This window comes from Piliocolobus tephrosceles, chromosome 16 (genome assembly GCF_002776525.5).
Source record: "Piliocolobus tephrosceles isolate RC106 chromosome 16, ASM277652v3, whole genome shotgun sequence".
Taxonomy (NCBI): domain Eukaryota; kingdom Metazoa; phylum Chordata; class Mammalia; order Primates; family Cercopithecidae; genus Piliocolobus; species Piliocolobus tephrosceles.
The window spans coordinates 32,195,586-32,218,346 of record NC_045449.1 but is presented as its reverse complement, the minus strand read 5'-3'; the positions used below and the strand labels follow the sequence as shown (position 1 = coordinate 32,218,346).

General features: G+C 38.4%; 1 protein-coding gene across 2 annotated transcripts in view; it reads left to right on the top strand.

The window, feature by feature from the left end:
- Positions 1-22,253, top strand: part of APPBP2 (amyloid beta precursor protein binding protein 2) — an 80,890-nt gene extending 58,637 nt beyond the window's left edge. For both annotated transcript variants that reach the window (XM_023204684.3, XM_023204685.2), the window contains 8 exons: positions 1,428-1,517; positions 3,408-3,475; positions 3,554-3,659; positions 4,681-4,805; positions 9,065-9,150; positions 11,268-11,458; positions 13,709-13,874; positions 17,563-22,253. In XM_023204684.3, coding sequence (XP_023060452.1) covers positions 1,428-1,517; positions 3,408-3,475; positions 3,554-3,659; positions 4,681-4,805; positions 9,065-9,150; positions 11,268-11,458; positions 13,709-13,874; positions 17,563-17,816 — 1,086 coding nt within the window. In that variant the 3' untranslated portion in view covers positions 17,817-22,253. The remainder of the gene's footprint in view (positions 1-1,427; positions 1,518-3,407; positions 3,476-3,553; positions 3,660-4,680; positions 4,806-9,064; positions 9,151-11,267; positions 11,459-13,708; positions 13,875-17,562) is intronic.
- The last annotated feature ends 508 nt before the right edge of the window (positions 22,254-22,761 follow it).

Genomic DNA, 22,761 nt, shown 5'->3' with positions numbered 1-22,761 from the left:
CATGTCTTTGCAACTCTCAGCACATTCGTGAGGAATGTTGAAGTCTTGGATAATTTTGACAGTTCAATCTTTTAGTGATAAATAAGCTTTTCACTGATATCTACAGAAAAGTAAACAAATCTTACAGACATAGTTTGATGAATTAGCACCATGTTTTTGTGTTAGGATAGGCTAGGCTATGCGGAAGTAATATCAACCCCAGAATAGCTTGGAACAATGAAAATTTCTTTATGGCTCATAATATATCCCTGTCTTCAGATGGCTATGGCTGTTCTTAACATTATGTCTACACTTTGATCAAGACCCAGTGTGATTTTGGGTCTATCTGGAACATATCTATCTAGAACATTACCAGCCTGGGCACAGGGGCAGAAACTTCATGGAGAAGTACTGCTGGCTCTTGGACTTTTCTTCCAGAAATGGCACATTTCACTTTTCATACTTTAATTGCCAAAAGAAATAACATGGCCACACTTGTCTTTGTTTGTTTACTTGTTTGTTTGAGACAGAGTCTCACTCCATAAGGCCTGGAGTGCAGTGGCATCATCATGGCTCACTGCAGCCTTCACCTCAGCCCCACCAAGTAGCTGGAACTACAGGTGCACATCCCCACGCCCAGCTGATTTTTTTGATTTTTGATAGAGACAGAGTCTCACTATGTTATAACCCAAGCTGGTCTCAAACATCTGAGCTTGGTGATCCTCCCACCTCAGCCTCCCAGAGTGCTGGGATTACAGGTATGCGTCACCACACCCAGCCTGATAATTTATTTTGCCTTTTTTATTTCTTCCACTAAGCACCAAGAGAGGAAGGACATTTTTTGTTTTGTTTCCCACTTCATACCTAGATACTAGCATATTTGCCTGCCACTTAACCTCTCCACACCTCAGTTTCCCATAATAGTACATATCTTATAGAGCTGTTGTGTCAGGTAAATGTGTTAATGCACATAAAATACTTTGGACAGTAGCTGGGACAAAGCACTCAACTAAACAGATAATTCATACATAAAATAATAAATCTTACAGTAGGAGGATGGAGTGTATAGGAAAACACAGAAAACCTTGTCTAGGACTGAAACCTGCAAGACAGATGAGTTTAAGGAGTTGGAGGAAGGGGGAATGTATTTTAAGGCAAAGGGAACAGTATGTGCAAAGGCTTCTAGGCGAGAGAGAACATACCTCTGATTTCTGGAAAATATGTATATACACAAGGTCTGATTCAGACAAGCTGTAGATATTAAGAGTAAAAATAATGTAACAGATTTATACTTTGAAGAAAGTTTAGCCTCAGAAAATTCTAACTGTAAATATTTTGTGTGTGTTCTTATTTAAGTGCTTGTAGAAAAATTTTGCAGGCATCTTGTTAAATATTGTCAACTTGATTTACCACAGTTCTGTCTCTTCTATAAATAATAATTTTTTTAGGCATACAAATGGTGCATTGAGGCAATGAAAGAAATTACAGCAGGCTTACCAGTGAAAGTTGTGGTGGATGTTTTAAGACAAGCTTCTAAGGTAAATATAATGTTAAAATTATTAAATGAATTATAGGATTTATCAGACTTTAACCTATTATTTAACATTTTAGTTATTTGTACACTCCATAGACATAGGTCTGTTTTATAAGCTTCTGTGTTCATTTTTAGAAATCTGGTTTCTAACTAAAACTATCACATGTAGATTTTTAGCTAATTTTTCTTTACCAAGAAAACCAGTGAAATAATTCATTTTGATAATTGTTTCAGTGCACTAAAGTACAGATCAAAGTAGTATTTGGGTGCTATTCTGGCTTGAGTTTCTTTTTGTTGTTTTCTTTTTAATATTTATAGCAACCTGAATTCCTTATGCCAAAATCCTGTGAACTTTGGTCACTTTTCTGCTAAAGGATAGCCTGGTGTTAAATCTCTTTGTCATAGTATTGCAGTCTCACAGCAAGGCAGCTTGCTATACTTGACCTGCTAGGCAGTCCTTACTTGATTTTTCTCTAGTTTTTTCTTATTCTGTAAATAAATGCATTAAATCTTTTACATTTTTATTTTATTTTAAATAGAGACAGGGTCTCACTATGTTGCCCTGGCTGGTCTCAAACACCTGGTCTCAAGCGATCCTCCCACCTGAGCCTCCAGAAGTTCTGGGATTACAGGTGTGAGCCGCCACGTTTGGCCTGTATTAACTCTTGAGGATATTTAGTAGTTTAAAACTACTGCTTTGGTGCAGTGAGGCCTTAAAGCATTAATGTGCTTTTCAGATACCCAGAGGTTTCTCAGATTTGAATATTTCATTTTGGTTTATTTTACTTACGGAAATTCAACTAGAAGATAGATTCCAAAGGTATATCTGGGAGAGTCCAAGATTTCTGTATTAAGTCAGTCATTTTAGAGTAAGTAAACAGTGTAAATATTCAAGTTATGAGAGCTAGAACAGGGGTATTCTTATGTTTTTAATTAATTGAAATAATTGAATATTTAAAGCCAGCATATGTATGCAAGATTAATATTTCTATATACAAATTATATTTAGAGTTTTTAAAAAACGACTAGCTATACTCATGGATCAAAATATTTTAAGAAATAATTGGGAGCCATGCACAATGGCACATGCCTGTAGCCAGGAATTCAAGTCCAGCCTGGACAACATAAAACCTTGTCTCTTAAGAAAAGAAATAATAAGAAAACTTGAAATTCTATGCATTTAAAAATTATTAAATGAAAATAACAAAAGATTGTTGTAAGCCACTCCAGGACTGGGATATAAGGACCTTAGAAAATGCTGTGGTAAATTCTGCCCCCATTATTTTATTATAATAATAGGGAAAAATGGGAGTATACTAGCTTTGTAAGGTGACTTTATTATGACAGATATGTACTAAGACTGACTGTCAAAATTTTAAACTTTATAATTTTCCCAGCTTATATACATATCTGTTTGTAATAGAATTTTTTTTTTTTTTGAAACAGTGTCTCTCTCTGTCGCCCAGGCTGGAGTGCAGTGGCATTTGGCTCACTGCAAGCTCCATCCCCCCGGGTTCACGCCATTCTCCTGCCTTAGCCTCCCGAGTAGCTGGGACTACACAGGCGCCTGCCACCACGCCCGGCTAATTTTTTTGTATTTTTAGTAGAGACGGGGTTTCACCGCGTTAGCCAGGATGGTCTGGATCTTCTCATCTGGTGATCTGCCCGCCTTGGCATCCCAAAGTGCTGGGATTACAGGTGTGAGCCACCGTGCCCGGCCTATAATAGAATTTTTAAGTACTTGGAAGGAAAGAAATTACAAATAGAACCTTTGTATTTATGTTTGGAGGGTTTTTTTTCTTATTAACTATTATAGCCAGAATATATAAACTACACTTATTTTAGCACACTAATGAACTGTTTGAGAGTTAACTGTTTTTCACTTTATCTTTAGGCTTGTGTAGTAAAACGTGAATTTAAGAAGGCGGAACAGTTAATTAAACATGCAGTGTATTTGGCACGGTAGGTGATTATTATTAAAAATATCCTTTTAAATTATCTGTATACTTTATATCCTAATAATTTTTTATCTTTTTATAGGGATCATTTTGGATCAAAACACCCAAAATATTCTGATACACTGCTAGATTATGGTTTCTACTTACTCAATGTAGATAATATCTGTCAGTCTGTTGCAATTTATCAGGTATGTTAACGGTTACCCTTTTTTTCTTTTAACCTATATTGACTTGCTGACCTGTATTTGTTTGTGGTATATAAACAAACCACTCTTCAAAAATGACTTGTTAACACCTACCCTTCCCACCAATATAGGTTGCATCATTATCTTATTAAGTATTGCCTAGAAGGCGTAAAAGTTAATGCTTTGGGAACTAAAGAGAATCATTCAGGAAAGGAATTGTTGGGTTATGAGCTCATATATTTTGGGAATAGTTTTCCATTTTTTATTTACCCATATAATGGCTTGTCTTTGTTGTTGATTTAGTAAATGTCGCTAAAGCTGCCTTTGTAATAACAAAGATGGCTGATAATTATTTTAGGCCTTTCTTACTCATTCTCAGGTAAATGATGTATTATGCCATTGCTCTAGACAAGGCATACTTGACTTTGAGGTTCACTTTTTTTTTTTTTTTCTTTTGAGACAGTTTTGATCTGTCGTCCAGGCTGGAGTGCAGTGGCGCAATCTCAGCTCACTGCAACCTCCGCCTCCCGAGTTCAAGCAATTCTCGTGCCTTGGCCTCCTGAGCATCTGGGATTACAGGCCCGTGCCACCATGCCTGGCTAATTTTTGTATTTTTAGTAGAGACGGGGTTTCACCATGTTGCCGAGGCTAATCTTGAACTACTGACCTCAGGTGATCCACCCACCTCAGCCTCCCAAAGTACTAGGATTACAGGTGTGAGCCACCGTGCCTGGCCTAAGGTTCACTTTTGAAGAAGGACACAGAGAAAAACATTCCCAATGTCTTGATTCTCAAGACATAGGAATGATTATTATTATTATTAAGCCATTGCCTTTTAAGTCAAACTCTATCTTCAGAAATTCAGGCCTTCTAGGTGACTTTCGTGTTCTGTAATTTAAATACAGCAGGACTTTCTGGGCTTCATAATTTTGTGGTGTTAGGCATATAGATATATATTTAAATTACTAGGATGTTTAGGTGGTATTTTCTACAGTATTGACAAATATTTTTATGATTCTTTCAGGCAGCACTTGACATTAGACAGTCAGTGTTTGGTGGCAAAAATATCCACGTAGCAACAGCTCATGAAGATTTGGCTTACTCTTCTTATGTCCACCAGTATAGCTCTGGGAAATTTGACAATGCACTGTAAGTTCCACATTCCTCTTCTCTGAAGGAGGAAATACTGTTTTTGTTTTATTTTGTTTTTTTTCCCATTAGGGAACTATTATTATATTAATAATAGTACTTGATATACTTTATAGATTGAATTTGTCTTCCTGGAGCTTTAACAGAATGCCTAAAATGTTCTTGAAGTCATTTAAAATCATACCAGTTTTCAGGTGCAGAGGCTCTTGCCTGTAATCCCAGCACTTTGGGAGGCTGAGGTGGAAAGATTGCTTGAGCCCAAGAGTTTTGAGACCGTGTCTACTCAAAAAATTTTAAAAATTAGCTGGATGTTTTGGTGCATGTCTGTGGTCCCAGCTGCTCTGGAGGCTGAGGCAGGAGAATTGCTTGAGCCCAAGAGGTCAGCGATGCAGTGAGCCATATTCACACCACTGCATTCCAGCCTGGGCAACAGAATGAGACCCTATTTCCAAAAATAAATAAAATCATACTAATTTATAGGTTATTCATTTAGCCTTTATGTGATTTAATATTGAGGCTTGTATATTTTCATGTAGAATATAACTTATCTTTTGAGTATTTACTTCAATAATTTTTGAGTAATACAGTAGCAAACTTAACCTGAAAACTTCTTGGTCAGAACACATAGAAATACTGAATCAAATATAACAATTGTCTTTTTAAATGTGTAACTGAGCTTGCAAGAGTGAGGGGGAAATCCTCCAAGAGCCAATAATGGACACTAAAATTCAAAGGATTAAGCTTGGCCTGTGGTATAACTGCTCTGGGGTGATGGGAAAGTTTATTTCTGTAACCTTGGTTTAAGAAATAGCCTATAGGAGGCTGGGAGTTAGAACTGAAACCCTCACATGAAGCAGAATCAAGACTGCAGCCCGGCTGGGCACGGTGGCTCACGCCTTTAATCCCAGCACTTTGGGAGGCCAAAGTGGGTGGATCACCTGCGGTCAAGAGTTCAAGACAAGCCAGGCCAAGATGATGAAACCCCATCTCTACTAAAAATAGAAAAATTAGCCGGGCGTGGTGGCAGGCATCTGTAATCCCAGCTACTTGGGAGGCTGAGGCAGAGAATTGCTTGAATCCAGGAGGTGGAGGTTGCAGTGAGTCAAGATTGTGCCACTGCACTCCAGCCTAGGCAACAGAGTGAGACTCTGTCAAAAAAAAAAAAGACTACAACCCCAGGGAAAAGACAACAGGTGGACATCTATCTAATTGATAGATGATAGGGAAAGTTGGCCATCTGAGTTTGGTATCACAGTTGAACCCAAAAAGAAGCCTCACAAAACATAATTCTTTACCTGTAACACTCTTGAGACAGGGATAATGCATCAGGATCTCCAAACAGAAAAATATTAAAAAGCACTTTGGGACTGCAGGTTTTCCTGGGATGCCTTGTGAGAGAAAATGCAAAACTTGGAAATAATTACCTGTCAACCCAAACTACACAGACATTTCACAGACAAAGCTTTACCTAAAATGAACTCACCATTAAAAATTACAAAACATAAGAAAATATTTCCTCTGAGTCAGCAGACATAATGAACAGGATTAGAATCCTGAGAACTTTAGTTAACAATACTTTTTGGCCAGGCGCAGTGGCTCACACCTGTAATCCCAGCACTTTGGGAGGCCGAGGCGGGCGGATCATGAGGTCAGGAGATGAAGACCATCCTGGCAAACAGGGTGAAACCCTGTCTCTATTAAAAATACAAAAATTAGCTGGGTGTGGTGGCACCCGCCTGTAATCCCAGCTACTCAGGAGGCTGAGGCAGGAGAATCGCCTGAACCTGGGAGTTGGAGGTTGCAGTGAGCCAGGATCGCCACTGCACTCCAGCCTGGTGACAGAACGAGACTCCATCTCAAAAAAAAAAAAAAGAATTGTTTTTTGGTTGATGCTATAAAGTATGTATTCTTTCTATGATTAAAGACACAAAATAGGTTGGCGAACTAGGCCTGCAAGTAAATTAAAGTTTTATGTTTTACTGGAACATAGCCATGCTCATTCATTCATGTATTTTCTATAGCTTCTTTCACACTGCAGCAGCAAGAGTTCAATAGTTGCAACAGAGAATATGTGGCCAGCACAACCTAAAATATTTACTATCTGGCCCTCTACAGAAAAAGCTTGTTGACCCTAATATAAAAGAAAGAATGAAGAATATTCCTGTAAAGGAAATGGGAAGTTTTTTTGTTTTGGTTTTGGTTTTTTTTTTGAGACAGAGTCTCTCACTCTGTCCCCAGGCTGGAGTGCAGTGGCGTGATCTCGGCTCACTGCACTCTCCACCTCCCAAGTTCAAGCGATTCTCCTGTCTCAGCCACCTGAGTAGCTGGAATTATAGGCTCGCGCCACCACACCTGGCTAAGTTTTGTATTTTTAGTAGAGACGGTTTCACCATGTTGGCCAGACTGGTCTCGATCTCCTCATCCTAAGTGATCTGCCCACCTTGGCCTCCTTAAGTGCTGAGACTACAAATGTGAGCCACCACGCCTGGCTGGAAAAGGGCAGATTTTAAAATAAAACAACTGATACATGCTACAGCATGGATGAACCTGGAAAACACTGTGCCCAGTGAAAGAAGCCAGTCACAAAGGATCACATATTGTATGATTTCATTTATGTGATATGTCCAGAATAGGCAAATCCGTAGAGACAGAACATAAATTGGTTTTATCTAGGCTGGGGAGTTGGAGGGAAATGGAGAGTGACTGCTAATGAGCATGGGTTTCTTTCATCATGGGGTGATGAAAATGTTGTAAAATTGATTTTGGTGATTGGCATACTACTCGGTGAATACACTAAAAATCATTGAATTACACACATTAAATGGGTGAATTGTGTGGTATACTAATTATATCTTGAGTCATTATAAAAATAAAACAAATGACTAGAAATGGAAGTAGTCATTGACATTAAAACACAGCAGATAGGCCAGGCATGGTGGCCCACTCCTGTACTCCCAGCACTTCAGGAGGCCAAGGTGGGTGGATCACTTGAGCCTGGGAGTTTGAGACCAGCCTGGGCAACATAGCAAATCACCGTCTCTACAAAGAAAATGCAAAAAAAATTAGTTGGGCATGGCGATGTACGCCTGTAATCTACCTATCCAGGAGGCTGAGGTGGGAGGATCACCTGAGCCCAGGAGTTTGAGGCTGTGGTGAGCCATGATTGCACCATTGTACTCTAGCCTGGACGACAGAGCAGGATCGTGTCTCAAAAAAAAAAAACAAAAACTCAGCAGACAAGTTTAACAGCAGATTAGTTAGAACAAAAGAGAGAATCAGTAAATTGGAAGACAGATTTGAGAAAACTAGTGGTTACCTGGAAGATGGGGGAGAGGAGGCTTGGTGTTGTTTGAAAGGAACTGACAATAAAACAGAAATAGCTTACCTTCTATTTGGTGATATGGGCCATAAACAAATAACTAAACTTGTCAGGCGAGAATACATGTTGTGAAGAAGAGTAAAGTAGGCTAAGAGTTGAGAGAGAGATGGTAAATTTTTTTTTTTTTTTGAGACAGTCTTTGTCACCCAGGCTGGAGTGCAGTGGTGCAATCTTGGCTTACTGCAATCTCCACCTCCCGGGTTCAAGCGATTCTGCCTCAGCCTCCTGAGTAGCTGGGATTACAGGCGTTCACCACCACACCTGGCTAATTTTTGTATTTTTTTAGTAGAGATGGAGTTTCACCATGTTGGCCAGGCTCGTCTTAAACTCCTGACCTCAGGTGATCCACCCACCTCAGCCTCCCAAAGTGCTGGGATTACAGGTGTGAGCCACCACGCCTGGCCAATGGTAAATTTTTTTAGGGCCTTTTATATGATCTGTTCTGGAAAGACATGTTCAGTGAGGAGCGAGCTGTGAGAATGTTCAGGGGAAGAGCATTGCAGAGAGGGTAAAGCCAGGGTGAGAACATGCTCTGCATGTTCAGGAAACTGCTAGGCCTGTGTGGCTGGAGGGGAAGGAGAGGGTTGGTGTGAGAATGGCAGGAGATGAGGTCAGGGAAGTAGCAGGTTGAAAGATCATACAGTGTTGTAGACTATAGTAAAGACTTTCTTTTTCATTCTGAGGGAAATGGGAGTCTCTGTTGGGTATTAAAAGTTCAGTCTACAGCAGATTGGAAATTCAAAACAAAAAGCTGAATCTTTACCATAGATAGTTTTAGAAGTACTTTCTATCAGTATTATATTACAGATTGTGATTTTTAAAATTCCTAAATCATTTGTAACTAAAAAGAAATGCCAGACTGTATCTATCTGTATTACAGATTTCATGCAGAAAGAGCTATTGGTATCATTACCCACATCCTACCTGAAGATCATCTTCTTTTGGCTTCTTCAAAGAGGGTGAAAGGTATCCTTTGTAATCTAGACTCAGATATTTTAAAATAGATGATATATGGTATAAAATAGGGGTATTTGTTTATTTTCTCAGAGGATTGGAGGATTTTCTCACAGGATTAGACTCTGTCTACATGTTACTAGATAGCTATTTTACCACAACTCTACTTAAGGGATTCCAGTGGTTCATAATTAAAGACTGTTTGCATCTCTCATTAAACATTGTTAATAGGCCGGGCGTGGTGGCTTATGCCTGTAATCCCAGCACTTTGGGAGGCCAAGGCAGGCGGATCACCTGAGGTCAGAAGTTTGAGACCAGTCTGGCCAACCTGGTGAAACCCCATCTCTACTAAAAATACAAAAATTAGCTGGGTGTGGTGGCACACGCCTGTAATCCCAGCTACTTGGGAGGCTGAGTCAGGAGAATTGTTTGAACCCAGGAGTCAGAGGTTGCAGTGAACCAAGATCGTGCCACTGCACTCCAGCCTGGGCAATAGAACGAGACTCTATCTCAAAAAAAAAAAAAAAAGTTAATAAGCCAGAATTTCTTTCTTTTCTCTCTCCCTTTTGTCATTCACTCATGCATGCATTAATTTTTTTTGAGGATTTCATGGAAGAATAATACAAATGTTTCTACACAACATGGATAGAAGATGGGTTTCATAACTTCAGCTTTGTAGTGCAGGATTCTTATCCTGAGCTTCATATCAGGTTACACTGAATGTTGCAAGACTCTTGCCAAATACCCCTATCTTCTATTTCTTATTTTAACTTTCCTTCTGATTACCACCAAGGCTTTTTCATGTATGTATTTATTTTGCTAACATGATTGGGTTACCTATGTGGTAATTCCATGCATGTTGGGTATGTTCTACCTTAATTCTGGAACTGAGGTTTTTCTCCCTCTAGGTTTGTATTTTTTAAGTTACACAAGTAATACATGATGTTAGATAGAAAAGAGAAAAAATAAATTGCCTTAAATTCCCACCAATCCTCAATCAACATTTTGGTGAATATTATTTTAGACTTTTATTACTTCAAATAAGATAACCAAATGAATTTTTTTTTAGTTTTATAATCTGATTTTTTCACTCAATATATTACAAACATTTTTTCATGTCTCTACATATATCCTTTTTTCTAATGTATTTAACTTTACCTTTTTTATTTGACTCTTACAATTGTTTTTAACCTATTCTTTTTTAAAAATGCTACAGTGAAGTAAATCTCTTTTTCTTACCTTTGTGTGCATAGACAGTTTTCTAAGAAATCAAATTATCTGGTGAAATAATATGTATATTCTTAAGACTTTAGATAGAATTTGAAAGTCTTGAATGCAGCTTTGAAATTGAAATGTCTTGCCTAATTTGGTTGGTCAGATGAGTGGGAGGAAACCAGTTCTTAGCTGTGTTTGCTTAAAGGTTATGTTTTATAAAGTGTGGTTTCAAAATTTTCAAAAGTGCTTAGGTACTCCTTGACACAGTTTCATAACTTTTAAAAACTTGCCTTGTCGGCCAGGCGTGGTGGCTCACGCCTGTAATCCCAGCACTTTGGTAGGCCGAGGTGGGTGGATCACAAGGTCAGGAGATCGAGACCATCCTGGCAAACACAGTGAAACCCCGTCTCTACTGAAAATACAAAAAATTAGCCGGGCGAGGTGGCGGGCGCCTGTAGTCCCAGCTACTCGGGAGGCTGAGGCAGGAGAATGGTGTAAACCCGGGAGGCAGAGTTGCAGTGAGCCGAGATCGCACCACTGCACTCCAGCCTGGGTGACACAGAGAGACTCCGTCTCAAAAAAAAAAAAAAACTTGCCTGTCCTTCCATTTGATTTGAAAAACAAATTCACATCAGCAAAGTATAGCAGTCTATTAAAATAGAAACTAACTCTGCAAAATCGTTTATACCATTGTTTTTCTTAAATTTGAGTTTATATACTGTGCAAAATAGAATGACCACCAAAAAGCGTACTTTTTTGTTAAAGTGGAATTCTTTCATCTTGACCAGTTCCAAACCATAATCACGTATAAACATAATCAGTAAACATTTTTATTATTTAAGTTTAAAGTAAATGTTCTTACTAGCTTTGGTAGACAGTTTTGAAGTACACTAATTTATTGTCTTCTTTTTTAGCACTTATTTTAGAGGAGATTGCAATTGACTGTCATAATAAGGAAACTGAACAGAGGCTGCTTCAAGAAGCTCATGATTTGCACCTGTCTTCACTCCAACTAGCTAAAAAAGCTTTTGGGGAATTTAATGTACAGACTGCAAAACACTATGGAAACCTTGGAAGACTTTATCAGTCAATGAGAAAATTTAAGGTAGAAACATGTTTTACTATATTTTTCTCTCTTAATCTTAAGTAATGAAATAGAATCTTAAATAATCTTAAGCTCAAATAAATTATACACTTACCTTATTCACAAAGGAATTGAGAGAATAGCGAGTATAAAACAACATAGGCCAAGCACAATGGCTCATTCCTATAATCGTGGCATTCTGGGAGGCTGAAATGGGAGGGTCCCTTGAGACCAGGAGTTTCAGACCAGCCTGGGCAACATAGGGAGACCCTGTCTCTACAAAAATTAGCCAGGTGTGGTGGCACATGCCTGTCTTGCTAGCTACTTGGAAGACTAAGGCAGGAGGATGAGTTGAGCCCAAGAAGTTGAGGCTGCCGTGACTGATCACACCACTGCACTCTAGCCTGGGTGACAGAATGAGACCCTATTTCTAAAACAAACAAAAAATAGTCCAAATATAAATAAAATTTAAAAATCAGGACTCTGGGCCAGGCACAGTGGCTCTTGCCTGTAATCCCAGCATTTTGGGAGTCCAGGGTGGGACAATCACCTGAAGCCAGGAGTTCAAGACTAGCCTGGTCAATATAGGGAAATCCCATCTCTACAAAAAAGAAAAAGCCAGACGTGGTGGCTCACACCTGTAGTCCCAGCTTCTCCAGGGGCTGAGGCAAGAGGATGGCTGGTGCCCACGATGTTGAGGCTGCAGTGAGCTGTGTGATCTGTGATCACACCACTGCACTCCAGCCTACGTGACAGAGTGAGAACCTGTCTCCAGAAAAAAATATATATATATCATGAAAAATTAGGAAACATGTCAAACCAAAAAGATTAATATATGAGGCCAGGCACAGTGACTTGCATCTGTAATCCCAGCACTTTGGGAGGCCGAGGTAGGCAGAACATGTGAGGTCAGGAGTTCGAGACCAGCCTGGGTAACATGGTGAAACCTGTCTCTACTAAAAATACAAAAATTAGCCAGGCATGGTGGTGTGCACCTGTAGTCCCAGCTACTTGGGAGGCTGAGACAAGAGAATTGCTTGAACCTAGGAGGTGGAGATTGTAGTGAGCCGAGATCTGCACTCCAGCTCCCATGGGTGACAGAGTGAGTCTCCATCTCAAAAAAAAAAAAAGATTAATATATGAAAGTAGTACTTGAGATAAGAAAAAAAAAAGACAAATATGATTGCTATACTTGACTTCAAACATAGTTCTTAGTATGTAATTCTTAGTATATACTAAGTATAGCTCTTAGCAGAATGCCTGGCACATGGCAGGTGTGCAAGAAATGTCAGCTATTGCAACAAGTATTATTAATTGTAGCAATAAATATGACTAACTTCCATGTCTTTTAGAATTTTGAGTTATAAATTTTTCTTTTTTTAACGTAGTTCTTACTCTGCTGTCCAGGCTGTAGTTCAGTGGTATGATCATGGCTCACTGCAGGCTCAACTTTCCTGGGCTCAGGTGATCCTTTCACCTCAGCCTCCCAAGTAGCTGGGAGTACAGGCACACACCACCACACTGCCTAATTTTTGTATTGTTTGTAGAGACAGGGTCTTGCCCTATTGCCGAGCCCTATTGCCCAGGCTGATCTCGAACTCCTGGGCTCAAGCAATCTGCCTGCCTCAACCTCCCAAACTGTTGGGATTACAGGCATGAGCCACTATGCCCAGCCTATAAATTCTTAATATTATTAATTTTGGGATCACAGTAAGGAAAGAGTGAGAGGTCTTCTTTACCTGAAAAGCAACCTATATATCCCTGAATTAGCTTGAGTTTAGTTTGTTGGAATAAAAATTGTCAGAATTCTAAAAAATGAAGTGTATGCCCATGTAAATTAACATACTATGATAGAGAGCTTGTTAAGAAGGTTCAGCTAAATTTTGGACTGTGTTAACTGTGTTAACCAAAGGAAGTAATTTTTGTTTTAGAATGTTTTGTTAATTTCTTCTAACAGTTTCTTATAATAATTAATTTTGCAAATTTCTTTGTTCTAAAAAATTATTCTTCTAACAATTTTTTATTACCAGGATAAGTTTTCACTTGTTACTTTTGGCATAGGATACTATTGCTGTCATCACTTTATCTGCGGTTTCCAAAACTGTGTAATGCTTCCCATAGGCAGTTTTTGGAATAACATAGTATGTTCTTTGATATGATTACTTTATGGCATTCATAAGATGTCTTAGGCATTTAGATCAGTTTTGCTCATGAAAGAACTGTTAAGATGAGAAAAAGTATAATGATTGATATGGCATAATTGTTTTTCAGGAAGCCGAAGAAATGCACATCAAAGCAATTCAGATTAAAGAACAACTTCTTGGTCAAGAAGATTATGAAGTAGCCCTTTCAGTGGGACATCTGGCTTCTTTATATAATTATGACATGAATCAGTATGAAAATGCTGAGAAACTTTATTTGCGATCTATAGCAATTGGTATGTTAAGTTTAAATTTTCTTTAGTCACTTGATTACAAATCAACATGTCAGCATGTCTTACATGTTGTATAAGGAAAATATTACTAAACACTTAAAATGGGGCTGGGTGTGGTTGCTCATACCTGTAATCCCAGCACTTTGGGAGGCCGAGGTAGGCAGATCACTTGAGGTCAGGAGTTGGTGACCAGCCTAGCCAACATGGTAAAACCCCATCTCTACTAAAAAAATACAGAAACAAATTAGCTGGGCATGGTGGTGCGCATCTGTAGTCCCAGCTACTCAGGAGCCTGAGGCAGGAGAATCGCTTGAACCTGGAAGGCAAAGGTGGTCATGAGCTGAGATTGGGCCACTGCTCTCCAGCCTGGGCAACAGAATGAGACTCCATCTCAAAAAAATAAATAAAATAAAATAGTAAAATAGTTAATAAAATAAAATAGACTTAAATGGGATAAGTTGCTAAGGATATTCAGGAACCACCCAAAAATCATCTGGAACATTTTGCTAAAGGTGCTTTTTTTGATACTGAAGCCAATAGTAAGAGGTGTGACAGTAGAGTGTCATGTGTAGGCAAAAGTAGTTATTTTAAAGTATTTGTGCAGTTATTGCCCACTCATTCCTCCCCCTCCCTTCTCCTAACTGTAACATCATAGATCAGGCTTACCTGTTTTTGAACTTGATGAAGTTATACAATGTGTATTTTTATGTGTCTGACTTATTGGTGAACAATAATGGTAAAATCCGTGATGTTGCATATCACTGCCATATGCTGGATTAGGATGTCGTCATTTATCCATTCCACTGTTAATGAACATTTGGAACATTTGGATTTCCATTTCAGGACTATTACAAAATCAAGATAAGGAATCTGTGGCCATCATCTTATGAAGTGCCTGTTAAAACTCTTGCCCATTTTTACACTGATTTATCTTGTCATTTTCTTAATGACTTACAGAAGTTCTTTATATGATATGAATATGACAGACCTTCGTTGGTTACATGTGTTACAGATATCGTCTCTTATTCTATTGCTTGTTTCCTAATGGAGCCTTTTAAATAACAAACATTCTTTTTTGTATGTGAGACAGGATCTTACTCTGTCACCCAGGCTGGAGTGCAAATCAGGGTTCACTGCAGCCTCAATCTCCTGAGCTCAAGTGATTCTCCTGCCTCAGCTGAGTAGCTGGGACTACAGACATGTACCAGCACAGCTGGCTAATTTTTTTTTTTTTTAATTTCAATAGGGATGAGGTCTCACAATCTTGGCCCAGGCTGATCTCAAACTCCTGAGCTCAAGTGATCCTCCTACCTCAGCCTCCCGAAGCGCTGGGATTGCAGGCGTGAGCCACTGTGCCCAGCCAGTCCTTAATGTAATCAGATGCATCAGTATTTCCTTTTTTTTTTTTTTTGAGAGGGAGTCTCGCTGTGCCACCCAGGCTAGAGTGCAGTGGCGCGATCTTGGCTCACTGCAACCTCCAACTCCCAGGTTCAAGCGATTCTCCTGCCTAAGCCTCCTGAGTAGCTGGGACTATAGGTGCCTGCCACCACGCTCGGCTAATTTTTTGTATTTTTAGTAGAGACGGGGTTTCAGCGTGTTGGCCAGGATGGTCTCGATCTCTTGACTTTGTGATCTGCCTGCCTCGGCCTCCTAAAGTGCTAGGATTACAGGCCTTTGAGCCACTGCGCCTAGCCTGCATCAGTGTTTTCTTTTGTGAATAGCACTTTTTGTGTTCTGTTTAAGAAATCTTTTTGACTAGGTGCAATGGCTCACTCCTTCCCAAAGTAATAAAGATATTTTTCTAGAAAATTATCTTCAGGAAACTTTATTTATATTTAGATCTACAGTCCTGAAACTGATTTTTGTTTATGGTGTGAAGTAGGGATTCAGTTATTTTTCCCCTTATGGACATAGAGTTAAGCCAAGACCATTTCTTCAAAAGACTTTTTTTGGTTTGGTTTTGTTTTGAGACAGTCTCAAACTCTGTCGTCCAGGCTGGAATGCAGTGGCATGGTCTTGACTCGCTGCAGCCTCCGCCTCCTGGGTTCAAGCGATTCTCCTGTCCCAGTCCCCCAAGTAGCTGGGACTACAGATGCACATCACCACACCTGGCTAATTTTTTTGTAATTTTTTAGCAGAGGCAAGGTTTTGCCATGTTGGCCAGGCTCGTCTTGAACTTCTGACCTCAGGCAATCTGCCCGCCTTGGCCTCCCAAAGTGCTGGGATTACAGGTGTGAGCCACCACACCTGGCCACAATACTGTTTTTTTCCCTCTGCGATACTGTTTTCATCATAAATCATTTATCCATATACATGTGGTTTCCCTATTATCTATAATATATTGACTGACTTGTTCATTCCTCAGGTGCATGTAATTTAAGAGTTGCTAACCCATACCACTGTGAAAAACAGACCTACTACTTAGAGTTCAATATTCGTTTACAGATTTTGTTTAGCCTGAAGGTAGTATATATTCAGAATACTGTGTTCAAAAGTTACTTGGGGTTATTTACACGCCCTTCCTTCAATGTGGTTATGTTATTCTTTTGCAAAACAATTAGGTTTATTTAACATGTTAAATTTTTGCTCCTATCTTTCTTTATTTTGTTAATTTTTTGAGTTAGTTAATAGACTGTAATTAAAACTATACAGAAAGATATGCTCAGAGACATGTCATTTTCTCTGATTTCTTCTACCCAGTTCCCACCCACTCACTATGGATAACCAGTCTCATTAGTTTCTCTTATCGTTTTTGTATATCTTTTTGCACAATGAACAGATACATATTTTCTTATTTTCCATATCATACACAAAAGATAGCACACTATAGATACTCTTTGGTATTTTACATTTTTGAATCTTAGCAGTATACCATCAGTTACTCCATAACTGTTTATAGAGAGCCCAGAATTTCCCCCTCAGTTTGCAGCTACATAGGATGCCATTGAGTGAAGGTACCACAGTTGATTAAACCATTCTGCATGTTTTCATTTGTTTCTGTTACTTTGTAATTACAAATACTGTTGCAGTGAATAGCCTTGTGCATGTGTTTTGGTTTTTTTGTTTGTTTTGAGAGGGAGTCTCTCTCTGTCACCCAGGCTAGAGGGCAGCAGCCTGATCTTGGCTCACTGCAACCTCTGCCTCCTGGGTTCAAGTGGTTCTCATGCCTCAGCCTCTCCAGTAGCTGGGATTACAAGCTTGCGCCACCATGCCCAGCTAATTTTTGTATTTTTAGTAGAGATGGGGTTTCACTGTGTTGGCCAGGCTGGTCTCTAACTCTTGACCTCAGGTGATCCACCCACCTTGGCCCAAAGTGCTGGGATTACAGGCATGAGCACATGACTGGCCTGTGCATGTGTATTTTTCTGTTGTTAGAGATGCTGCTGTTCTTCTTTGAGATCTCTTTAAAACATTTCCTTCAAACCATGAATTTTTATAATTCTGTTCTAATGAGGCCAACTTCTTTAGACAAGAGAAAATTTTTTTAAAGTCTTAGTGATAGCTCATGGACTGATTTGGGGGATGCTACTACAAGAATTACATCTATTCCTTGCAGGGGAATAAACCTAAGCCTCCCTGTTAAAAGAATTGAACTTGTTCCTACTATAGAAATTGCTTGTTATCTCATTATTTGTGCTTTTGTGCTTGCTTTTTTTTTTTTTTTTTTTTTTTCCTTTTTTGTTACTTTCAGGGAAGAAACTTTTTGGTGAAGGCTACAGTGGACTAGAATATGATTATCGAGGTCTCATTAAACTTTACAACTCCATTGGAAATTACGAGAAAGTGTTTGAATATCACAATGTTCTGTCTAACTGGAACCGGTTGCGAGATCGGCAGTATTCAGTGACAGATGCTCTTGAAGATGTCAACACCAGCCCCCAGTCCACTGAAGAAGTGGTGCAGTCCTTCCTGATTTCTCAGAATGTTGAGGGACCGAGCTGCTGAGGGAGGACCTCAGTTAACCAATTACCTTTTCCCGGATTCCAGGGAATTCATACTGTGAAATCAAAACCATGTTGTTTTGGGGGGCTGGAATTTGCATTGAAACACTGGTCCAGTCCATTGAAGACCCTATTTTGGGTGATCCCTATCTTGCAGAGTGTCTGTAGGAATAAGCATATATTCAGTTATATTCAGCATGTACCGCATGTGTAAGTAGTCTGGCCCACATTTTCAACCTCGTAGAACAAACAACAGGAAATCTTTTTTTTTGTTTTTAAAAAATTCATTTTGCAGAAAGCCTGAAAGAATAAAACACACCCCTAAATAAAACTATTTAAGAGTTTAAAAGAGTTGCATTCTTATTATGTAAGGATGATTTTAACAACTTTTTAATATGTAATTCTTCCATGTGGAGGTATTCAATACTGTAGGGTAAAGGAATTTTATGGGAAAATCTTTATATGCAGTATAGAAAAGTTAATACAAGTACTAATAAAAGAGGGACATCCTGACTTATATTTGGCTACCTTGCCCAGATAAGTGGATACAACCACTCTGTATTACGAGGAAAGGACTGTCAGATTCATCTGAACTGGACCAGTGTTGATCTGTAAGTAACAGAAAATCTGATAGACCAGCACTTCTGACTTTTTTTTTTTTTTTTTTTTTGGTACAACAATGTAAGATGCTCTGATAGCATTTGCTAACAGGACCAGGAGGATCTAAAAAGGACCAGCCTTATGTAGAAGGTGGTTATTTGGACCAGAGGCTTTAGATGATTATTTTAGATCCTACGTATACTTTTATCAGTAGAATGATTTCATTTAGATGTATAATGAAAAAGGATAATGCAAAAATTATGTAATAGATACCAAATTAGGGAAGTTTGGCAATTTCAATGGCATATTTTTAGTCAAGGTACACAGATGGCAGTGCCATAAGCAAGTCTATAAATATTGGCTGCAGCCATCCCCCTCATTTTAAATGTTGCCCTAGTAATCAATGCAGTTAACAAGTATACTGACTGTGAGTCATGAAAAAGTTCATGTTCAGATGGAAATGTTAGGTTACTGTATGGTTTATAGAGATTAATGAAAATGAATGCCCAAAAATAAGTCTTAGAAAACCCTCCATTTTTTTGGTAAATAGTAATACAACTAGGTCGTTTCATTTGAAATCTAGGAGTCAAATGGAAAGATCCCCTAATAATACAACTATTTCACTAATTTGTCTTTCTGTTTATTGGGTTTTGATTTGATTTTTTTGTAAGCCAGTCAGGTTATTTAATTATGAGGTAATAATCAAATTTAAGAATTTGTGACATGTAGCAATTCAAGAAACAAAAAGGTATTTTGCTGTTACCTCAATTCTTACTGTAGTAGCCCATCTGATGCTTCTATAGTTAAGAATCTGGGTTCCCCCCTATTTTCAGGGGTTCATGACTTGGCTGTTAAAGATGTTGCTCTTAGCTAATGCTTGGAGTAGTCTGTGGGTGAATGGATGTGTGTTGAATTTTAGTTTTCTTTTAACATACATGTTGGGTGAGAGGGGAAAAAATCTAAGCTGTCTGCCACATTGAGTACAGAAAAATTGTAGATTTCAAATTTTATTAATATTTTAAGCACTTTTTTCAACTTCCCAACCTTGTTTGAAGCTGTTATTTGCAGTCCTATTAGTTTTGAGCCAGTGCATTTAAGTTCTCTAGGAGGGGGTTGGTTGGGGGATGTACTGAAAGAGATGAAGCATGCCCACACCCTAAGATGATAACTGTGTGATTTAGAAACCTGAGTTTATTCCTCAAATTGAATTATTTTCTTTTTAAATTTTGGAAAGAGTAAGTTGATGTACTTGCAGTTTATGAAGCTGCCCCCCCACCCCTCAGTTAATTGCAGTCTAATGTCAAGAGGCACTTCTTTATTAATTACCAAATAGTCTTTGTGACCAAGGACTAACATTTTTAAGTTACTCAGCTCTATCCTCATGGGCCTATATATTTAATACCTCCAAAGATATTTTCAGGATAGGCTTTGTATACTTTTATTGGTTATTTAGAATCCAGTGGTATGTTTGTGGTGTAGGAATGTCATGGTAAATTGTTTTTCAATAAATATTTTGAAACGTGTTTCCATATGAAGTTTTTTTTTTTTTCAATCTGTATTTTTTGGTTTTGTGCACATACAGCATTTCCTAGGATAAAAATAAACAAATGACCTACAGCCTCATCCTCCCTAACTCAGTTTGAACTCAACTTAGCTCACACTCAGTGATAAAACAACATGATATGTAGAAGCCTAGGATCACAGGGTGATAATGTCAATTGGCAGCCAGTTATGTTTTTTTGAAACATCATTATTGGCAATTTCTCCTTATCGCCACTGCTTTAATGTAGTTTTTTTTTGTAAATCCATATACTTTTGTGCATACACTAGCTAAGAAAACAGATTGCCATTTTTAGTTAGGGATATGACTTAATATGCTATTATTTCTGGTTCTAATGAAGAATAATACCCTATGACTTTAAGTGTAAGATTCATCCTTTAAGTAGGGATAAGTTAGATCTGTGCCACTGTGATTTATTGGGTTTTTTAAAAATTTGAGAATAATAAAATTTATCTCACAATAAGTTAACTTGCACAAACTTTTTACATATGGTGAGGTATGTAAGGAAGCCCTGGCCAACTTAAAGATTTTTCTGGAGGTTCAGCAAAGTCATGTTAAATTAGGGGCCTTTGGTCTCATCCTTCTCTGACTCTTCTCTTCTACCCAGTCTTTTCCTAAAGTTCGGTGCTACTCCAGTTGGGTGCATCAGGGAGCTCCGTCAGCACTCGCATGTGTCGCTCAGGTGGCCATTCATGCCTGCATTCCATTTAATAGAGCCAATTGGAATTTTTAGAGCATAGTCTTTATGGGTCCTCAAAGCTGACTTTGCCAAAGGGATTGAGACCCTTATTACCATCAGATCTCTGTCTCTGCCTGGTTAAAAGTTGACTCACTATTGCTTTGTAGTAACCCCTGCCCAGGTATTTTTTCATTTGTGAAAATAAACGATTTGGGAAAGACCTTTGTTCCTAGCCTGTTGGGAAGAGTTTATAATTTTATGAAAATTAAGTACAGAGGCTGCAATCTTAGAAATAATGAAGGTGCCATTTGGCTGCTCCTTAATAGTGCAGACAGAAAACTCAGTAAACACATGCCGAAACATGATTGAAGCCTTTGGCTGAAACTTTATACGTAGAAATTTATTTGCTCATAACAGATATCGTTAACTGCCACTTTTTATGTTTTCCCTAGAATTTGTAGCCTTGCTGCTCCTTTTTTTTTTTTCCTGGGTGGCAAAGTTACTACTGGAAAAACACTAATTTATAAGTACAATTCTTTACCTTTGCTTTAAAAGTGAATGTGTATTTCACCTCTTGGCTGTGGAGGACCTTAGTTGCCAGGAAATTCTTTTTTTTTTTTTTTTTTGAGACAGAGTTTCGCTGTTATTGCCCAGGCTGGGAGGGCAATGGCACTGTCTTGGCTCACTGCAACCTCCGCCTCCCGGGTTCAAGCAATTCTGCCTCAGCCTCCCGAGTAGCTGGGATTACAGGCTCCTGCCACCACGCCTGGCTAGGAAATTTTTTGTTGTTAATATGACATTTGGATTAATCTCCAGCTTCAACACTACTTCTTTTGTCCATAAATCTCAGGAATGTTTTAGGCAGAATACTGGTTTTACCCTGTTGATAATCAGAAGGAGTGTGCTTTAGGACTTATTGCATAATACTGTTCTTTAATTGCAATCCTAGGTATCTATAGCATGAGTGGCCTTAGTGAGTTTGTTGAAGTGCACATGTTTTTCAAGAGTAAAATTTAAGATTAAAAATATATGCTATATATAGATATCTAGAAAACTTGGTTTGTGGTGCACAGTTAAGTGTTGGATCACTAAATAACCATTGCAGGTACTGTTTGTGTAACATTACTCATTTCTGTATATTCCTTTTATGGGAAGATATTTTGCCATGGTAACTAAAACTTTTCAGTTTAGTTCTACTTTTATGATGTGAATGAATGCTACATTTTATTAAATATTACCAGGTCAGTACTATTTTTATACTTTATTAAGCATCAGGGGATTTTAGTTTAATAGGCTCAAAATTAAAAGTTCTTAATGTAACAGTTAAAAGCAAAACACTAACAATCTTTACGTGAAAATCCCCACTAATAGTGCCACAATAATTTCTATAGAAATATCTAAGGTCATTAAATAGATTTTTGAAGACAGTTCTTCATTGTGTCAGGATGACCTTTCATATCATTCTCACCAACTTGTAGTGCCCACCGTTATTTGTAACTATTAAACCATACTAAGTATGTTTGTAACCAGCATTGTGATATTATTCTGTACTTGTATTGCTAAAAATGAATTATTGACCTAATAAATATAGTGTTCCTGCATTCATAGTGTATCTGTTTCCAATTCGGTTTTGATTGCTTTTGGTTGGGATTGAGCTTTGCAGACTGTTTCTATTAGAGAACAGTGTGAGAGAAGCTGTTGGAACTAGAACAAAAGTGCTCGTGTTCAAGAAAATTAAGATGTGTGGCAGAGGAGGCACATGGTAACATCTGGAGATTGTGCTGATGAAAAGCACTTTGAAAAAAACAAAGCACTGCATTAATGCAAAGGGATTTTTTAGTCTTTACAAAAGTATACCATTCTTTTAAGAATCCTCTCATTCTAAAGGCTGAAAATGAATGATGAGACCTGATAAAGTTCTGTTGGAATAGTAAAGAAAACCCTAGATTGGAGTTTCAGTTCCAGCTGGCTCTGAACTGGAAGACTGAGTTATGTCATTCCAGCCCTCTTTTGTGTTTTATTTCCTCACATGAATAAGGGGGTGAAATTAGGTCTTTAAAAAACTTCACCATGAAACAGCATAAATCTGAAGTACTCAGAAACCAGTTG